At 57.7% G+C, this 20679-nt stretch overlaps 1 protein-coding gene across 1 annotated transcript; it reads right to left on the minus strand.

The window, feature by feature from the left end:
- Positions 1–2195: 2195 nt before the first annotated feature.
- Positions 2196–20540, minus strand: IL5RA (interleukin 5 receptor subunit alpha). Its single transcript, XM_036432391.1, has 11 exons — positions 20465–20540; positions 16937–17020; positions 14143–14288; positions 12449–12587; positions 11749–11902; positions 11072–11259; positions 10272–10417; positions 8553–8691; positions 4206–4299; positions 3512–3596; positions 2196–2290 (listed from the first exon to the last, which is right to left on the minus strand). Exons 1-11 carry the CDS (start codon positions 20538–20540, stop codon positions 2210–2212), a joined length of 1332 nt encoding a protein of 443 aa, XP_036288284.1. The 3' UTR covers positions 2196–2209.
- Positions 20541–20679: the final 139 nt, after the last annotated feature.

Consider the following 20679-nt stretch of genomic DNA (forward strand, 5'->3'; position numbering starts at 1 on the left):
CATGCGGAGCCACTAAAGGGACAGAGACACGCGTGACGCGCTCTCAGCGCCACGCCCCCTGCAGGCCAGAGGCGGTGCAGCAGGTGATTTCCATCTCTGCTCATTAGCGCAGATCGGCCAGGCCTGGCGCCTTCCTGGTCTGTTTACCGAACACGCCTGTGTTCGTGTCCGGAGCAGCTCAGCCGGTCCCGCCCGGGGGTCCCCCCACACGGGCCACAGGACTTGGTCCTCCCCGCTCAGTGTCCCTGCGTCCCGTGAGAGAGGAGGCGGCTGTGGAACTGCCGGGTAAGTGTCCGAATCGGCCATCCACTCACCCGAAGGGACCGGCAGGCGGAGGGAGACTTCCTGGGACCAAGGCCCAGTCTCCCAGATAAATGTCAGCGAGAGGAGACAGGCGGAAAGGCTTTTCCCGAGTACGGGGGGCGGAGGCTGAGGGTGGAGAGCGGACGGCGACAGATCGCTCAGCTGTCCCGGGGGTGGGCTGCAGGCCTGACCCGCTGGTCACAGGGGGCTTTGCTGGGAAGGTGACGGGTCGTGGGGGCTGTGGACGGGGTGACACCGCGGATGGCACACATCCTTTGGGGAAGGAAATGGGCGGGAAGGGCTCCGGGGCCGCTGCTGGGTCCTGGGGAGACGGAGCGGTCGTGGGGCCGGGGGTCCCGGGGACGGGAGGCACCTCCGTCCAGTTTGTCGGCTCAGACAATCCGCCCTCACGTATGCTGGCATTTCTCCTTCTGAGCTGGGTATACACGCAACGTCTGTTTCTAACACGGCGTGCATGGGGGGGGGGGGTTTGGAGACTGTCTTTGGGTAAAATAGAATAATTTCGAAAGCACGATGGCTTTCAGGAAGTCTGTGCCGGGACCCTGGCGTGCAGGTGGGACAGGAATAGCGGCTCTGTCGCTGCGATGTCGCGGTCGCCGAGGCTCTGGGCGCAGCCCGGGCCCCAATCTAATGAGGTCTCTCCCGGCCCCGCCGTCAGGAGCCCTGGGCTCTGTTCTCACTCCGGCAAGGGGCGGCTTCTCCCAGCCAATTAGCACCTCCGCTCTGTTAGTGCCATGGCAGATGGTCCTGACACGTAGGAGTCTCACCGCAGGGGAAAAGTTTGGGTGTTTAACCAGAGTTCTCTGCGAGCTGGACTGCTCCACCACCCCTCCCCGCTCCACCCCCCGACCCCCGACCCCCGACCCCCGACCCCGGGCAAACAGCCTGGGCCCCCGGCTTTGCTAGGAGGCTCAGGTGGGCGATGGGGGAGCTTTCGGCAAACTGAACCTTCCAGCCCCACCCCCATGAAGCACCAGAGAATCCCAACAGCGAGAGAGAGAGAGAGAGAGAGAGAGAGAGAGAGAGAGAGAGAGAGAGGAGAGAGAGAGAGAGAGAGAAAGAGGGGGGGGGGGGATAAGAGGGGGTCTCAGCCCTGGGGGGGGGGGGCCTGTGTGTTCTGGTCCGTGACCCAGGCTCTGGGCAGGAATGCCTGCCCACCTGCCCTGGTGGGAGGCTGGGCCAGTGTCTAATCCACTTGCCGACGAGGACATTTACTGTTATGTGAATGTCCACTCTCTCCGGCCAGGACAGGGCCAGTGGCCACTCAGAACTCGCCACTTTCTGCCCAGCTGGCATGGCTCAGCGGTTGAGCATCTACCTATGAACCAGGAGGTCAGGGTTCAATCCCGGTCAGGCCACATGCCCGGGGTTATGGGTTCAGTTCCCAGTGTGGGGCGTGCAGGAGGCAGTCCATCCACACTTCTCTCTCATCGTGGATATTTCTCTCACTCTCTTCCTCTCTCTTCCTCACTAAAATGAACAAAAATATATTTTTTTAAAAAACACAAAAAATGGTGAACTTTCTCCCAGGGCCCAGCTCCTCTCAGTCCTGCACGCAACACGCTGAGCCACAACGTCAGCAGGAAGAGCAGGGCCGGGGGAGGCCAAATTCCAGGCCCACGTGGCCCTGCAGCTCCTGTCCCGTCACAGCCTTAGGAACGCCGCCTCCTCCCAGGCATCACGCGGCCTCGGCCTGGCCACCTGCCGCCACGTCCAGCTCCGGGCGCAGGGCGGCCCGCGGCATCTCCCGGCCTCGGGGCAGCGTGTGCGGGACGGACAGGAGAGAGGGCACCCGGGGGCCTGCCCGGCGCAGGGGCGGCGGGTCCCCGGCAGCCTCGGAGCCGGACGCGCCCTCGCCCTTCCCGCGCGGCCGGCGCCAGCGCCCTCAGAACACCAAGTCCTCCAGCGCCTCGGGCTCCTCCACATAGCTGATGACTTCGCTCTCCGTCTCCCGCGACCCCGTCTTCTGCAAAACAAAGCCGCTCCGCTCTCCTCCGGCCTCCGGACCGAGGTCACGCACAAGCCCGTTTCGCTTCTCAAAACAGTGAATGTTCAGGGCGACAACGTGGCAAATCAGGTAGAAAAGAAAGAGTAGCCGGGACCGGTTTGGCTCAGTGGATAGAGCGTCGGCCTGCGGACTGAAAGGTCCCGGGTTCGATTCCGGTCAAGGGCATGTACCTTGGTTGCGGGCACATCCCCGACAGGGGGTGTGCAAGAGGCAGCTGATCGATGATTCTCTCTCATCGATGTTTCTAACTCTCTATCCCTCTCTCTTCCTCTCTGTGAAAAATCAATAAAATATATATTTAAAAAAAAGAAAAGAAAGAAAGAGTAAATGCCCAGAGAGACCCTCCCCAGCACAGCCAGGCCCCAGCCCTGCCCTCTGCGGGGAACTCATCGGGGCCGCTCCGGGGTCAGTGATAGACAGCCGGGCACATGGGCTCCTCCCGGGAACGCCCCATAGCGCTCACAGCCATGGTGCCGCCGTGGCCTCATCCTTCCTTTTTTATTAGCTGCACCATTTTTTTAAAAAAATACATATTTTATTGATTTTTTACAGAGAGGAAGGGAGAGAGAGAGAGAGAGAGCTATTATAGAAACGTCGATGAGAGAGAAACATCGACCAGGGGATGTGCCCACAACCAACGTACATGCCCTTGACCTGAATCAAACCCGGGACCTTTCAGTCCGCAGACTGAACCAGTTTTGGCTAGCTGCACTATTTTTAATAGTTCCATCGTATTCTGTTCAAGGATACTTTTGCTATGTCCATTTTGGCGATTTTAAATAACACTGATATCAGAAATAATAATAATAATAACAACACTGATATCAGTTAGAAAATTTGCAATAAAAAGTGACCCCGCCCCAAAGAGGCCATATTCAGCCAAACGCCTTCCATGTCTGTGCCGGGCGCTGCCACGCGTGCATGTGCATAACCTGCCACAGACGGGGTCTCTGCCTCCCACCCTTCACCATCCACGGTCCCTGGGCCTCAGAGAAGCCCTGTTACCACAGCAGAAGCAAATGGTGGCTGGAAGCCGTCTAACCGACTGAACGTCCATAGCAAAGCCGTCAGCCGAGCAGGACATCTGCAGCCCAGGCCAGGCTCCGGGGGAAGACCCGCCTTACAGGTGGGAACCCCGGGGACCCACCCCGGCAGGTGGGACACAGCGAAGGGACGTACCTCGTAGTTCACGGTGGCAGCGAAATCCTGAATGTGGCTTTTGGGTGCTGGGACGGGCGGGAACAGCTTGGTCCAAGCGTGACATCTGCAAACAGAGCGACAGGGCATAAGGCTCTGCAGTGCTGCCTCCACTCCGACCCCCTGGATGGCAGGGCCTGCTGCTCGGTGTCCTCAAATCTGTCAGCCAAGACCCGCCCCCCCCCCCCCCCCCAGCGGCTCCGTGGCTGTAATGGCGGGAGCCCTCGGAGGGCTGCAGGCCCCTGGTGGCTTCTGCCTCCACCGGTGAACACAGAATGGTGCCCAGCCAGGGGTCGATCATCCATCTGTGGACCAGGAGGTCACGGTTCGATTCCCGGTCAGGGCATCGGCTGCAGGCTCCATCGGGGGTGCAGGAGGCTGCTGATCACTGCCTCTCTCATCATCAACGTTCCCATCTCTCTCCCTCCCCCTTCCTCTCTGCAGTCAATGAAAGGAGATTTAAAAAGGGAGGGGGGCGCCCGGGCTTCAGGCTGCGCTGTGCCGAGGCCCATCTGCAAGGCACCGGCAGCTGCTTCTCAGCCTCCGATTCGCCTCACTCTCATCACGGCCCTGTCATACCCTCCCCCACCCATGCCACCCCTCACGAGAGCCCCCGCGGGTTCAGGGGAGGGTGACCAGGCCACCTCAGCCCGGGGCACCCCACGTGGAGACCTACGTCCTGCAGGCGAGGGAGGCGAGGAAGGCCAGGCACACGGCCGCCACCAGCGTGATCGGGTACCACTCGGTCCAGGGCTTCCGCGCCTCGTCTCCTGGGGAAACGGAAAGAAGGAGACGGAGCTGAATTGGTGACAGAGCAGAGAGGGGGGCGGCGGGGCCGGCGGGGCCGGGGCGGGGCGGGGACTGGCGGCCGCAGGGCCTGGAGCCCGCCTTCAGAGGGGACACGTCACCCTAAGAGCGGACAGAAGGGGACAGGAAATTCGGGCAGGGTCGCCCCCTTTCGCCCCGAAGCATCATCTACCCAGCAGGTAGCTGGTGTACGTTTACCCACGATGCCACCTGCAGCGCTTCTGCTCTGGGGGCAGTAAGGTTTGTTTATTTTATTTTTATTTATTTACCTGTTGTCAATGTTCCCCTGAGGGCATTTTCCCACAGTTTTTCAGAGAGTGTGGGAGGGAGGGGAAGACGGGGTGGGGGGAGGAGAGAGAGAAACATCCACGTGGGAGAGATGCATCGACTGGTGGCCTCCTGCCTGCGCCCCCACTGGGGCAGGAGGCAACCCCCAGCCAGGCCCGTGGCCTTCCCTGGGAATCGAACCTGCGACCCTTCTGTGTGTGGGCTGGTGCTCTGGTTACTGAGCCACACCAGCCAGGGTGGGGTAGTGAGGTTTTAGATGGAAAAGCTACCCCGGAGCCGAAGCGCATCCCCACCAAAACGCTTCACAAAGTTGGAAATGGAACGTTAGAGGCAGTAACACAGCAAGAATGGGGTCCGCTGTGAACCGGAGGTCAGGGCTTCATTCCCGGTCAGGGCACATGCCTGCATTGCAGGCTCGATCCCCAGTGTGGGGCCTGCAGGAGGCAGCCGATCAATGATTCTCTCTCATCGTCAATGTTTCTCTCTCTCCCTCTCTCTTCCTCTCTGAAATCAATAAAAAGGCATTTTTTTAAAAAAGAAAGGACAAGGGCATCAGGCTCTGCTGCTGTGAGAGAGATACAGACACGTCCCCGCCAGGAAGCTGAGGGAGTGGCGAAGGTCCCTAAGTTCTACCTGAGTCTCTCATTAAAGTTGCTTCTAGTCTGTTTGGAAGAATCTGAACAGACTCTCCTACTGGCTTTGAGGACAACTTTGGGGAGGGGAGGGGAGGGGAGGTGGCTTTTTAAGGCACTAGAAATGCATCCCAGAAAAATGTGAGGTCATTGGCTCTGTGAACTCCAGACGTGCGCACACACACAATCTAGAACGTTCTACCATCTGCACCTGGGTCAGACGGACAGGCCATGCTCGGGTCCTGCAGAAGGAAGGAGCCGACTATCAGGGTCCCCCCTCGGCCCACTCTGTCCCGCGTGACGCAACGCCGAGGCCTGGCGTGCCCAGGCCTGATAAAGCGCCGGTTCCCTCCGACCGGCCTGTCGCGACGCAAGCCCTTCCGTTAACCGCCCTCTGGCTATTCACGCAGCTCTCGCCCTGTTTGCGGAGATTCTCGCTGCATTAGCAAAGGCAGAGAGATGACTGGTTTTCTTTCTCCGCTGCATAGAGGGCTCGGTGCCGGGAGGTGCCATGGGGGGCAGGGGGCATGGCCGTTCCCAGGCCTGGGATTTGCCTCCCTCTTGGCTGTCGCAGTGCCCGGTGCTGAGCACTGAGCCGCCCAGAGAACAGGCCAAGGTCGGCTTCCCCGTCCAGGGCTCACAGCCGGGGGGTAAACTGAGGGCCAGAGCTTCTTGAGCTCACAGCACGTGGAAAGGACTGGTTATCTGCTGCTCAGCTAGTCACGCATGCAAAACAGTAACACCAGCTACAGAAGTGACTGGAAGGCCCGTTCCCTCTCACTCTGACATTGGTTCGAGGCAGGTGCCCCCGAAAGCGTGTCCCTCCCTGGCCGCTGGCCGCTGGCCGTGGCTGGCATTTCATTGCAAGGCCGAAGTCAAAGCGGGGCCGCCCCCCAGAGCTACGAATTTGAATTCCGGAGCCTCTGGCCTCGGAGAATTTCTTAAGAATGAGTGTTTCCCTAGAAGGTGAGCTTTCTGACTCAAGGAGAAACTCAGAGAGGGTTCTTTTCAGGAAACGGGTGGGCGGGCTGTGCGGCCCGCAGAGGGGAGCTCGCCAAGAGGAAGTCTGCCCTCGGTCTGTCCGCGCCCCAGGCTCCCCCATCCCTGTGCTTTGCAGACGTGGCCTCGCCCTGGTTTCTGAGGACCTGGGCCTCGATCCCTTCTGACATCCGGCCACTCAGCCTTGAGAAGGAGCGGCTCGTGAGAATGCTATTGCTGTCTGACCCAGAGAGGAGGGTGGGGCGCAGGGGGTGCGCAGCGGGATAAGACAGGGCCACCACCGAGAGGGAGGAGACAGGGGCCTGCACCACACCCGGCCCCAGGCCCGGTCCCCGCTCTGGGCACAGCCACGCCGGTTCTGGGGTTCCATGGTCTCAGGGCTCAGAGGGGTAACTCTCAGAGGCCGTTAGACGCAACGTGCTTAATTATAGCCACAGTCACCACAGCCGAGTACTTGATCCGTGCTGACGCCTGCCGTCCCTGTGCCCCCTTCGCCACACGGGGCAAATCCCGTGGACGCTGGGTTCCTGGCTCCAGAGTTACACTTCGGTGCAGTACTTAGAAATGTTAACTGTCGTGATGAACCCGTTGGTCATCGTTTTTTTCTGTCTAAACGGGAGGGGGGAATTGGCATTTTCACTTCTCCAGGCTGACCGCAGCCTTTGGCGACTTCGGTGGGCTCGCAGCCCTGAGCAGGGGCGGGAAAGGCTGGCCCGGGGGCATGTGTGATGCCTGGGAAATCATCTGGCGTGAGGAGAAGGTGACCAGACGTCCCGCTTTTGGCGGGACAGTCCCGATTGTTGACCATTTGTCCAGCAGGCTGATAATTTTTTTCTTCAAAGACCACTGCCTAGAATGCATTTTATCAATTTACTTTTGTTCACCCTGGCCCGAGGATATTTTTTCCACTGATTTTTAGAGAGAGCGGAGAGGGGAAGAGAGAAACATCGTTGTGAGAGAGACACACTGATTGGCTGCCTCCAGCACGGTCGGCGATTGAGCTTGCCACCGAGGTACAAGCCTTTGACCGGGATCGAACCCGGGACCCTTTGGTCCGTGGGCGACATTCTATCCACGGAGCCAACCCAGCCAGGGCCCCATGTTTCAGTGGATCCATTGTGTGGCCCCTGAATGATGTTATAATGACTCACGTGGGCCTTGGCAGAGAAAAGGCTGCCCGCCCCGGCCTCACAGGGAGAAACGTTCGGGGGGCTGGGGCCCCTGGGCCCGGTGCAGGAAGGCCCGCTGGGGGGAGGCAGGGCCAGAGGGGAGCTCTCCCAGCAGCGCCCCCCTGCACACCTGACCCTGAACCCCCTCCAATGCATTGTCCCTGGTACCCCTGAGGCATCACATACCTTGTTTCCCCGAAAATAAGACAGTGTCTTATATTCATTTTTTTCTCCCCAAGTTGCGCTAGGTCTTATTTTCGGAGGATGTCTTATTTTTGGGGAAACACGGTAGATCGCTCGGAGGCCGAGGCGAGGCCCTGTTTGAGGGGTACCGCCTGGGGCTGGGGGTGACCTGGTCCCCGAGGAGCAGGACTCGAGGGACTGAGCCTGACCCGGGACGCGGGGGCGGGAATAAGGGCCAGTGGACACGGGTGGGCGCCCACCACCCTCTCCCTCCCACGGGCGGGGCGGGGCCACCACGCCCCCTCTCCACGGTCTCCGGCTTCCCGCGTGGCACCTGCGCTTCTCAGGGCGGGTGAGAGGGTGGGCCTCAGGGAGGGAAGGGCTGCCGGGGGTCGGGAGAGGGCCGTGCACCGGAGGAGGCAGCGAGGACAGCAGGGGACAGCAGAATGCAGAAGTTGGGCAAGCGTAGAAAACAGAAAGACTTCGAAAGCGGGAAGTGAGCCGGTGCGATAAGGCCTAGAAGCCCGTTGAGGGAGATCCGAGGACTGATAACGTGAAACTGCTCATGTTTTTTTTTTTTTGGTTGTTTGTTTGTTAAAGAGATGCACGTGCTCCGGCCCTGGCCCGTGTGGCTCAGCAGTCAGCGCGTGGGCCAGGATTCTCTGCTCCAACCAGGAGCTGGCTTCAAAGGAAATGCGAGGGCCCTGGCCCATGTGGCTCAGTGGGTTGGGCGCCGTCCTACGCACCTTTGATTTCTGGTCAGCAGCTCAGGTGCCCGGCTCTTGGGCTTGCTCCCCAGCAGGAGGCATGCAGGAGGCAGCTGGTAGATGTTTCTCTCTCATCCATGTTTCTCTCTCTCCCACTCCTTTTCTCTCTCAAATCAATGAGAACGTTTCTTAAACAAAAACAGTAAAACACGTAAGCAGTCACGTGCACGATACTCACCCACAGAAATGGCTGGACTCCACTCGCCCCAGAGCCCGCCCTCTCGGCACACGGAGCTCACCGCGGCTCTCACGTCGATGCAATACTTAGCAACGTCGTTCACGGTCGTGGTGAACTCATGGGTCGTCATTTTCTCTGTCTACACGGGAAAGAAAAAAAAAATGGCATTCGTGTAACGCTCTAGACACGAACTTCGGTGATGCCCGCGATCGGGGCGAGAGGTCCTCTGTGGGTGATGGGACCAGCCGCCCAGTGAGCCTTGGTGAGTGCGTGTCAGGCTGCGTCCGGGAGGACGGTGTGGCGGGCAGTCGCCCTGCAGCGGGGAGCTCTCTTGAAGCCCAAATAAATGAAGCGGACGAGCGTCAGGTCGAGATGGCCCATCCGGGTCCCGACCGAGTCCCCAGGCTGAGGGACCCCAGTGACTGGCAGCACATGCTCGGTCCCTCCCCCGCGTCCCTCCTCGCTCAGGGCTCCCTCGCTTTCCGTCCTCGGTAGCTTCAGCCGAGGACAGTCCCGGGCCGCTGTGGCCCGCTGCCTGCTTCTGCAGAGCCTGCGAACTAAGAATGGCCGGAAACTACCGAAAGCACAGCAGTCCGTGGCACATGCCAAGGGCGTGACGCTGGAACTCCGGGATCCGCTAGTGACGTGTCCCTGGCACACGCCACGCCCGATGGCATCTGTGCCGCCGGGGGCGGCGTTTGTCCTGCACAGGATGCTGAGGAACGGCGGCCAAACCGTGGGACTAGCAAAGCGACAGTAACGGGCCCTTTGCCAAAACGTTTGCTGGCAGAGACCGGTTTGGCTCAATGGATAGAGCGTCAGCTTGGGGACTGAAGGGTCCCAGGTTCGATTCCGTTCAAGGGCATGTACCTTGGTTGCGGGCATATCCCTAGTAGGGGGTGTGCAAGAGGCAGCTGATCGATGACTCTCTCTCATCGATTTTTCTAACTCTCTATCTCTCTCTCCCTTCCTCTCTGTACAAAATCAATAAAATATATTTAAAAATTAAAAATAAAAAAAAAGTTTGCTGATCCCTGATGTGCATCTGGAGGGTGTCAGGGAAGTAGAAAGAGGGGAGACTTCAGGGGCAGGCTCAATCCCAGCTCTCCCTCCAGGGCAGGTTTTGACCCCCTGAGCCTCAGTTTCCTCCTCGGTAACAGGAATACTAACCTCTGACTCCTGAATCATTGGGTTCGATGGAATGGCCTGCTGGGAGCCAATTCCAGCATGTTTCATCAAAAGGTTGATGAACCTTGGGGGCTCAACAAGGGCTGAGTCACATGTAATCACCTGTGGGAACGGCTAATAGGCACTTCCCCCAAACCTGAATAGGATGATTGCTTGCTGCCAGACAACTCAGGGCATCTCAATATACACATTATTGCCTCCTGTTGGCCAAACACCTGAACAGCTGTAGGCTATTCCGCAGGCTGACCATGCTTCCGTAGGAAACCCTTCCCTTTGAAGTGCTTTATCTCCACCTCGCCTTAGGACAAATCGTGTTAATACAAAGCAGGGGTCCTGAGACAAGGAGTGATGTCTGTAGCTCCTTCAGCTAAAGCTCCCCTGACCCCCAATGCCTATCAAAACTCTCTGTCATCGCTGGACTCATTCTCCACCCACGCACAGCCTTTCTCGGATCGCAGAACCCTTCTTGATGCTGGGACAAGGACCCCGGCCACGACCTTTGTACACGTGTTGGAAGAGCCGCGGAATTACCTGGAAGTAGCCCTTCCTGGCGTTGTGGATTCTCACTTCGTAATCGAAGCAGTGGCCCGGGAAGGCGGACAAGGGCTTCTCCCAATGGATGTGCAGGCGGCTCCCCTGGACCTTGGCCGTGACGTTCCCTGGAGGGTTGACGTGATCTGGGTCAGAGAAGGAGAGGGCCGTGAGCAGGGCTGACACATCCAGCACTGACCTCCAGGCCACAGGCCTCCCGGCCCCGGGTGACCCCTGGCTAGTCACTGAGGACGAGAGCCTCCCAATATCCCCATTCAGCCACCAACACCCCATCCGGCCTCCCAACACTGCCTTCTGGCTCCCCAACACCACCATCCAGCCCCCCAACACTACCATCCGGCCCCCCAATGCTGCCGTCGGCCCCCAAAGCCACAGCCCGGCCCACAACATGTCAGGGGTGTGGAGGGCATCAGCCCATGGACCGAAGGGTCTTGGGTTCGATTCCTGGTCAAGGTCATGCACCTGGGTCGCAGGTCCAGTCCCTGGCCTGGTTGGGTGTGTGCAGGAGGGTTAGGGTTAGGGTTAGGGTTAGGGTTAGGGTTAGGGTTAGGGTTATGGTTAGGGTTAGGAGGCAACCCATCAATGTGTCTCTCTCACATTGATGTTTCTCTCTTTCTCTCTTAACCCCTTCCTCCCACTCTCTAAAATTCAGTGGGGAAAATGTTGTTGGGTGAAGATTAACAAACAAAACAAGACAAAAGAGAAGGAAAGGGTTCGAGCTCAGGGTTGCTGACAGCCCCTCCCCAGCGGGCCTCGGTCTGTGTCTGTGTCGGGCTCACCGATGGCGGGAAGCGCAAACAGCCGGTCGTAGGGCCGGATGGCGGCACGGGCGCTGGCGCCGCTGACCTGCACGGCCAGCCAGTCCCGCCCTTTGCCGTCGATGGCCGTCCGTGGGAACCAGCAGGCCACGTGCCGCCACTGTGCGTCCTGGCTGTACCGGCGGCACTCCTCCGTCCGGGGGCCGTACCTGCACCGGACACACAGCGTGAGTGAGTGCAGGAGCCGGGGGAGGCGCCGGGCACGGGGACACACAGCGTGAGTGAGGGGGACACACAGTGTGAGTGCAGGAGCCGGGGGAGGACCCGGGCACAGGGACACACAGTGTGAGTGAGTGCGGGAGCCGGGGGAGGTGCCTGGGACACACAGAGTGAGTGCGGGGGACACACAGAGTGAGTGCGGGGGACACACAGTGTGAGTGCAGGAGCCGGGGGAGGCGCCTGGGACACACAGAGTGAGTGCGGGGGACACACAGAGTGAGTGCGGGGGACACACAGTGTGAGTGCAGGAGCCGGGGGAGGACCCGGGCACAGGGACACACAGCGTGAGTGCGGGAGCCGGGGGAGGCGCCTGGGACACACAGAGTGAGTGCGGGGGACACACAGAGTGAGTGCGGGGGACACACAGCGTGAGTGCGGGAGCCGGGGGAGGCGCCGGGCACGGGGACAGCGCCGCCCACCTGTAGCGGAGGGAGTACTGCGTGTCCTCGGGGGCCTCCGAGCCCGCCCGCCAGGCGCAGCGCAGGGAAACGTGGTAGGGCCGGGCGCCCGTCCCATTACTCGCCACGGTGCGTGTGGAGCAGGTCAGGTTCGCCGCGGAGGTCCCGAGGGAGCCTGGACGGGGGCAAGGGGAAAGAACGAGACGTTGTGGGGACGGCCCCCGAGTCCTGTACTTCCCCCGAAACCACCGGGGTCGGGAACTGCTCATCCGTCTTCAAAAAGGGATTGCCACCCTGGCCAGTTGCTCAGTGGTTAGAGTCCCCCCTCCCCGACCAAAGGGATGGGGGTTTGAGTCCCAGACAAGTCGTGCACGTACTTGGGTTGACATCCCTGGCGCCCGTCGGGGGCACGTGCTGGAGGCAGCCCATCCCTGTATGTGTCTCTCACACACGTTTCTCTCCCTCTCTCCTCCCTCCCACCTTCCTCCCCACTACCAACGGGAAAGACAGAGACGAGGCGGCAAGAAAAAGGGGTTGTTCCATGCAGTATGGAACCTACCGTTTGCAAAGGGCTACCTTGCTGGGGTGACGCCTCGGTGGGGTGTGACGGGTGGGGAAGGGGGCCGGGCGGGGCTCCTGGGACCCAGGAAACGTGAGCTGCTCGGCCCGGCTGCCCCACCCCGACAGGGTCCAGCCTGCCCCTGGGCTCGGGGGGCCTCACCTGGGGGCGCTGGGAGCTCGGCCGACACCCAGCCGCTCGCCGGGAGGGAGGGCGCCTCCCAGGACACCGTCCGCACGCTGGCCGAGAAGCCCCAGTGCAGGGGGGCCGCCCGGCTGCTCACCGTGTTCCTGGTTTCGTACTGAAAGGGAAGCCCAGGGTGCTGGTGTCACAGGGAGACAGCCCCCCGGGAACTGTCTCCATCAGACAGGCGTTTTCTTTCGATGCTGCGACGGCACATCAAAAGCCATCGCTAACACACCCCGCCCTGGGAGCCTGCCCTCACCCCTGGCTCAGCGAAGTGTATCCGTTCAATACAGACAGCGTTTACAGGGCAACCGTCCCTCCATAGAGTGGTTTCCGCAAAATGGATAAATTACCCAATTCTGACATTTATACCCAGCTTTAAAAACCCATATGGCGAGTGATAGAACGTCGCTCTGCGGACTGAAAGGTCTCAGGTTCGATTCCAGTCAGGGGCATGTACATTGATTGCGGGCACATCCCCGGTGGGGGGTGTGCAAGAGGCAGCTGGTCGATGTTTCTCTCTCATCGACGTTTCTAGCTCTCTATCTCTCTCCCTTCCTCCTCTCTGTAAAATATCAATAAAATATATTAAAAAAAAAAAAAAAAAAAAAGCCACATGGTGAAAACATCGTAATCATCTCCTCAAAGACACACGAACACATTCTTCTTATAAAAACCAGCGAAAGATGACACCCGGGCCCCTCGCCCTCGGACCCCTACTCCCTCCGTTTCCCCCCAGAGGCCCCTTCTTCCCATAGAAGTCTCTAGGATAAGGTGACCAGACGTCCCGCTTTTGGCGGAACAGTCCCGATGTTTAACAATGTGTCCCGTGTCCCGCAGCGTTTAAAAAAAAAAAAAAAAAAAAAGTCCCATTTTTTGGAAAGGACCCGGGACACATTGTGAAACATCGGGACTGTCCCGCCAAAAGCGGGACTCTGGTGACCTTACTCTAGGATCCTCGCGGACAGAGCGAGGGGCGTGCTGGGCAAGGGGGCACCTCTGTGTAATTTGGGGGCACCTATGGGTTCCAGGTGCTCTGGCACGACCTGCAGGGAACCCGGCTGGGGCCTGAGAGGTCAAGTCTCTGGTCTACGTTGAACTTGGCCTTTGGTGCGGTCATCCACCCCCCCCCCTCCCCACCCCCGCCGCCCACATTTTACTCAGCCAGCCTCTTCTCCTCCTGAGCTATGTTAGAGAAAAACATAGAACCGACATCCACGCCACTGTGCCTCATACGTTACTAAACGTTCTGTGTCGGAGAAAGAGCGTTCAGGCGCCCCAGGCTGGCCCGTGGCCTGCTCCCCAACATTCCCCCAAGGGAGACCCTGCACTAGGCCACTGGCCGGCAAACTCATCCGTCCGCAGAACCAAATATCCACAGCACAACGGCGGGCATTTCTCCTGAGAGCCACATTGTTTAAACTTAAACCTTCTTCGACATAGACTCGCCCAGGCCGTGGTGTTTTTGTGGAAGAGCCACACTCCAGGGGCCAAAGAGCCGCAGGTGGCTCGCGGGCCACGGTGTGCCGACCATGGCTCTGGGGGGGGGGGGGGGGGGGCGTAGCGCAGAGCCCGCGGCCGTGCTGTCTGATGGCGGTTTCCCGGGATCAGGAAAGGGCCGTGGAGAGTAAGGGGACTCTCACGGGGAGGGCCAGCCGGCGGCCACTCACCTCCTCGTCCTCTGGGGCGTGGATCCTCACGTGGTAGCCGAGCTTGATGGCCCCCTGCTCCTGATCGGGGTGCGGGGCCCAGCGTAAGAGCACTTGGGCCAGCCCTGCAGCCTGGATGGTGAAGTTCACGGGCGGGAGAAGGGAACCTGGTGGAAGGAAGGGGCAGGTCAGAGGCCGCAGGAGCGCGCTCTGCAGGTGCGCAGCAGGTCCTGTGTCCGACGAGGGCTCTCGGGAGGCATAAAGCAGAAGTGATTCTGGAGGAAGTTCCTTAAAGGCTGCTCTGAACGCGATCTCTTTTTGTTTTACTTTGCCCAGGAGTGTGCCTAGAACATCCACAGTTCTTTCATGGGTTGTGCATACGTTACTGCATCGTGATTTATTAGAAGCAAGGCTTCAGCCCAGCCGGGGCGGCTCAATAGTTGCACATTGACCTATGAACCAGAAGGTCACAGTCCAATTTGCATATGCCCGGGTTATGGCTGGATCCCCAAGGGCGGGGGGCGGTAGGGGGCATGCAGGAGGCAACCGATCCATGATTCTCTCTCATCGACATTGATGTCTCTATCTCTCTCTTTCCCTCTCCCTTCCTCTCCGAAATCAATTATACACACACACACACACACACACACACACACACACACACACACACACACTGAGTGGCCAGATTATTATGATCTCTGAACACATAATAATCTGGCCACTTGAGTGTGTGTGTGTGTGTGTGTGTGTGTGTGTGTGTGTGTGTGTATTAGAGGCCCGGTGCATGAATCGTGCATGGGTGGGTCCGGTCAGCCTGGCCAGGGGTAGGGAACATGGGCAGTTGGCCGGCCTGCCTACTGGTCGAAGTCCTGGTCAAGGGGACAATTTGCATATTAGCCTTTTATTCTATAGGATATCCACTGAGTGGCCAGATTATTATGCTTTCAGAGATCATCATCATCTGGCCACTCGGTGTATATATTTTAAAAAGAACCCTAGCCTTAACAGGGAGGGTCATTACCCACTAATTGGCCAGGATAATGCATTGGTTTGTGGCCAGTGGGTTTTTTTTGTGTGTTTTTTTTTAGTGACACGGGGAGAAAACAGAACAGAAAACACATCCAAGCGTTGCTCCGTGCCTCACAGACCACAGGAAGGCGGTATTTCCTGAGCCTCTTCCTTCATTACACATGCACTTACATGTGTGCGTGTGTGCTGGACGTGATGGAAATGGATTTCATACTATAATTCAAAGTCAGAATGGACTCATAAGCAGAACTGCTTTCGTAGCTATTTCTTGCAGGGGAGGGGGGGGGTGTTGGTTTTTTCCTTAGTAAACCACTCCCCAACTTTGCTTTCAAAATAAAAGCTTTTATTTAAATTATAGAATCAATGGCTGTTCGTTTTAGAGATTTTTTTTAATATATATTTTATTGATTTTTTTACAGAGAGGAAGGAAGAGAGAGAGATAGAGAGCCAGCACTGTCGATGAGAAACATTGACCAGCCGCCTCCTGCACACCCACTACCGGGGATGTGCCCGCAGCCAAGGTACATGCCCTTGACCGGAATCGAACCCGGGACCTTTCAGTCCACAGAGTGACGCTCTCCCGCTGAGCCACACCGGTTCCGGCCGTTTTAGAGATTTTTGAAAGCACAGATGGGAGAGAAAGAAAAGTTAAGTTGCCTACAATCCCACCACGGAGACTAGTAGTCCCCAGGAAGGTGTTAACCAAACCTCTTCCGTTCCGTCTGAGGTTAGGGCAATATCGCACCACAATGACCATTCACGGCTGTGCCGTCTGTCAGGGTGCGTCCCCTGACCCTGAGCGCATATTTACGCCTCCCGTGACCCCCACCCCACCCCCACACACACAGACCCCAGGGCTCCACCTTACACTGCGCTGGGCGTGATGGTCACCACGGCCACATCTGGCTAATTAGATCTAAATGAATTAAAAATAACAAAATCCACCGAGCCGGCGTGGCCCAGGGGTTGAGCATCGACCTAGGAACCGGGAGGTCACGGTTTGATTCCTGTCAGGGCACAGGCCTGGGTTGCCGGCTCCATCCCAAGTAGGGGGCGTGCAGGAGGCAGCCGGTCCGTGATTCTCTCTCATCGGTGATGTTTCTAACTCTCTCTCCCTCTCCCTTCCTCCCTGAAATCAAGAAAAGAAAGGGAAATAAATTATTTTAAAAAGTAACCACACCCTCAATGCCTTAGTGGCAGGAGCCTTAATTTCAGGTGCTCAGTGGTCCCCGTGGCCAGTGGCCGCTGCGGGGACAGCCCAGAGGTAAGTCGCTGGCTGGCGTGACCACAGGGAGTTAGTTCTCCCAGGCACACTCACTGGGTGTGTGTGTGTGTGTGTGTGTGTGTGTGTGTGTGTGTGGCATGGGGCTGTGACTTCATACCAGCCCCTCGGTCCCCACATTCCCCACCCACACAGCGGCGTGGGGGCGGGAGGGTGTCCTTATTCTTTATTGTGGGGCCTCCTAACCCATCCCTTGAGGGAAAGGCCTTCCCCAGCTTGATTCCCTGGGCTTCCTTTTGGGGGACCCGAACCCCCACACTGGCAGACGGACCTCCCACGGCAGCCTCACATTTGTGTTTGGGCCAATTTGCTTCCTCGAAATCCAGGTGTTTGGAGTGTTTGTACCCTGAGAACAAATACCCTCCCGCTTTTTTTTCTTTTTTTTTTTTTTAATCCACGTGTAATTCCCGAGTGGAGGGATCATTTACAGAAAACGGGGCTGGCACGTTTGCGAAGGGCTTCGTTCGTTAGGAGACATGTCTGGCTTTCATGGGTGGCACTTACTGCTCTTAACAGGAAGGCAGGCCGCTCCCAGGACAACGGCGGCCCCCCAAAGGATCAGCAGTGTGGGCGCCATGGCCAGCCAGCCTGCAGGAAACAGAAGAGTCACCAGGGGGCCATTCTTAAGAGAAGCCGGCAGCCCCACCCCCAACTCCCTCCCCGAAGAGCAATGCCGCCGCCTGGCCATTAGCAAACACTGTGAAGGCTGTCCGGTGCCAGGGGCACAGGCAGGAATGGATCTGTGCCCCTGGGGCAGGATGGAATGCAGAGTCATTGTCGTCCAGGCTAACAGCTGCCCCCTGGAGGTGTGTCAGGGCACAGCAGGCGCAGAGACTTCCCAGTTCATTCCCAAAGGCTCATCGCAGGCAGAGCAGGAAGGGTGTTGTGGAGGGAGGCGGGGGAGGAGTCCAGGGCAGGCCTTTGAACAGAGAAGCTCCAGGCACAGGGGATTGGAAGGAAAAAAAAAAAAAACCCACCAATTTCCTGAGCAAGAATCAAAGATGAACCGACGTGGCTGAGGCTACAATCTGATACAGCAGTGATGAGGGGAGGAGGTGGTCCCTCCCGGCAGGGGCCCAGCAACTCTCACGGCACCCGAGGGGGAGTGGGCCATAGAGGAACTGAAAACACAGAGATCTTCCTGGCCGGCGTGGCTCAGGGGTTGAGTGTCAACCTAGGAACCAGGAGGTACGGTTCGATTCCCGGTCAGGGCACAGGCCAGGTGGCAGGCACATCCCCAGTGCGGGGCGTGCAGGAGGCAGCGGATCCATGATTCTCTCTCGACATGGATGCTTCTTTCTCTCTCTCCCTCTCCCTTCCTCTCTGAAATCAATACAAATATATTTTTTTTAAAAATAAAAAGAAAGAAAGCATAGGTTTCGGCCTGGAGAAAACACAGGCGGTTTCTGCCTGCTTGCAGGAGTCACAGCAGAAAGGCCTTTGGACAGAGGGGTTCGTGGCCTTGTGCGAAGCGGGCGTGTCCTGTCTGCGTCTGGTTTGGCGCGTCCCGGAGGGGGGCGCTGTGTCTTTTGGGGATTGCAGACGGCACATCCTGAGTGTTTCCTGTGCAAAGTGTTGGAAACCATTTTCCTTATGAACTTGGCCTTAAAGAACAGACCACACGCGTGGCTTCCACCTGGTGTGTGCTGCCTGGCCTTTACAGACCAGCCCCCCCTACGGTCCCTCCAGCTCCCCTCCCCCACCCCCCAACCCCACCCCCCACCCCCAATCCGCCCGGGTGCAGGGCGCGAGCATCACCCTATTGACCTCAGTCATTCCTCAAAGACCAAATAGCAGCACATAACGGGACTCAGACCCAATCTCGGACCTCCCGCCAGCAAAACCTGTGTCCTGGACTCACTTAAGTGACTTGCTGTTTTTCGTTTCATTTCACATTATCTCTCAGTGGTTGGTATTTCCCAAATATAATTCTGGGAGAACCACCGAGCTAGGCGTTGGCTCCATGGATACGTCCAGAAAATACAAAAAAAAAAAAAAAAAAAAAAAAAAAAAAACCAACCTGCTCTTTCCTCATTATTACATCTTCACTTACGACTTAACTTACTGCACCACTACCGCTACTTAACGTCCTAACAAAACTACGAAAATGTCACAACGCAGAAGACAGAAACAGCATATACGTTACTCCAGTCCTTTCAGAGAGAAGTGTAAGGATCGCTAATAAAAATGATGCCCCCTTTGGACAAAAATACGTTTGTTTCATTCTTCTTTCTCTCCAAGGACCCGGTGCCAGGGAGGACAAGCCTTGTCACAGCGACCATGACCATGACCCTGGAAGCAGACACTGTAACGTGGTGCAGTCTCAGCCAGGGAGGCCTTTCGGAAAGGGAAGCATTCGCACGTTCTGAGCCTGAGCAGCTCCGATAAGGGCCCTCACCCCCAGCCCGGCAGCTTCCCCCTCGCTAGGAGCTTCGGGCCCCAAGGGCGGCATTTGGGGAGCCGTGCTGCCTGAGCTCTGTCTTCCTGCTGATCTCATTCCAGGTCAGAGAAAAAACACACAAAAGGCAGACCCGGCATTCCCTCGTGACTTCCGCTGACTGGCTGTAAGGGCAAGTGGCTCCTTACAGCCATCCTCATAAAAACAATAACCGGCTCTTTATCCTTCGCAATTAAATTGTTGAAACGAGTAGTGAAACCCTTGACTGCCCCCGTGGGGGGCAGTCGGCTGCTTTACATTTTTACATAACCAAGCGCGGCCCTCCCTAGTGTTCGTTATGCGTTCGGTCTCACAGCCGCTGGAAATAGAATTCATTCTCCTTCAAATGTCACCTTTCACGCGTTTTTGATGATGAGTCTGTTTTGCCACAGAACTGCCATATTCATGTGGTTGTTTGTTTGTTTTGTCACCACTGATCAGTGTGATATTTTGTGGGGTTTTTTGGTTTGTTTGTTTTAAATATATATTTGTATTGATTCCAGAGAGAGAGCGCGAGGGGGAGGGAGAGAGAGCTACGGTAGAAACATCAATAACGAAAGAAAATCATGAATCGGCTGCCTCCTGCACGCCCCACACTGGGGAGCAAGCCCACAACCCAGGCCTGTGCCCTGACTGGGAATGAAATCGTGACCTCCTGGTTCGGAGGCTGACGCTCAACCACAGAGCCACGCCAGTCAGCTCACTGTGATATTTTTTATCTGCAAAGATGATGCCTTTGAAAGGAAATTCACACTCACATCGGAGTCTAAGTATTACCAAGAATGACCGCGTCCGGGGCGATGGATACATTCCACAGGTGGCCGCCGGCCTCTGTAACCCTGTCCCCTCTCCGCTCTGTCCCAGGAAAGCCCCCAGCATTGGCCCAGGGCCCCCCTAAAGGTTTTGGTCCCAGACATAGCAACCCCCCCTGCTGGGAAGACAACCCAGATCGCTTTGTTCCTGTGGCCGCCTCTCTCGCCCACGCACATCAGGCTCACAGTGAGCCTGTGGCATAGAGGTCAGCCAGACGGTATTTCAATGTCGGGGACAGCGCTATGACTGGCTTAAACATTCCATCAACAGGACAGCAGGTTCACCCCATTCTCCCTCTCCCGGCGCCCAGCCCAGCAGGAAAGCAAGGCACTGTGAACACAAGACCCAGGTCCCGTCCAGGGCAGGGGCACAGGTGGCTCCCAGCACGGCTGGCGAGCAGGTGCAGGTCCTCCCTTGCGACCTTTCACCCAGTGAGCCAACCATTCCTCGAGTGCCCTCGGCGGCTGGCCCTGCAGGCCAGCTTAGACGTGTCCTTTGAGACTCGGGAGGACACAGGAGCAGGCCTCTTGCCCGGTAGGTGTTTCTGGAAAATGGGGTGAAAATTTGACCATCGGCGATGGGGTTCCCCAGCGTTCCTGAGAACTGGTCAGATTCTACCGAAGTTCAGACTCATGAGTACGGCGCCCTCTTGTTCACCTTTTCAGCTCATTCTGCAGCCCGGGGTCTTTGTTTTGGAACAGGGGCTGCATTGGCAGTCCCGTGTTCGGAGGTGTTCTGAGTCAGCGGGGTCGCCCCGAGCCCCAGATGCCACCTCAAAGCACAGGGGGTGAAGAGCAGCTCGGAGGATTCACGCTCCGCCAGGCCCTTGGGGGTGAGCATGGACGGTAACTTCCTCATTTCGTCCTCACAGTGGAATCAGCAATAAAACCTACCTATTTGGGGGGAAGGAAAAGCGGGGGAGGACTAGAAGAATAAAGAAGCCAAGGTATACCCAGAAATCGATGGCATTTTTATACACTAATAATGAATTCTCAGA

This window comes from Pipistrellus kuhlii, unplaced genomic scaffold, assembly GCF_014108245.1.
Source record: "Pipistrellus kuhlii isolate mPipKuh1 unplaced genomic scaffold, mPipKuh1.p scaffold_m20_p_11, whole genome shotgun sequence".
Taxonomy (NCBI): domain Eukaryota; kingdom Metazoa; phylum Chordata; class Mammalia; order Chiroptera; family Vespertilionidae; genus Pipistrellus; species Pipistrellus kuhlii.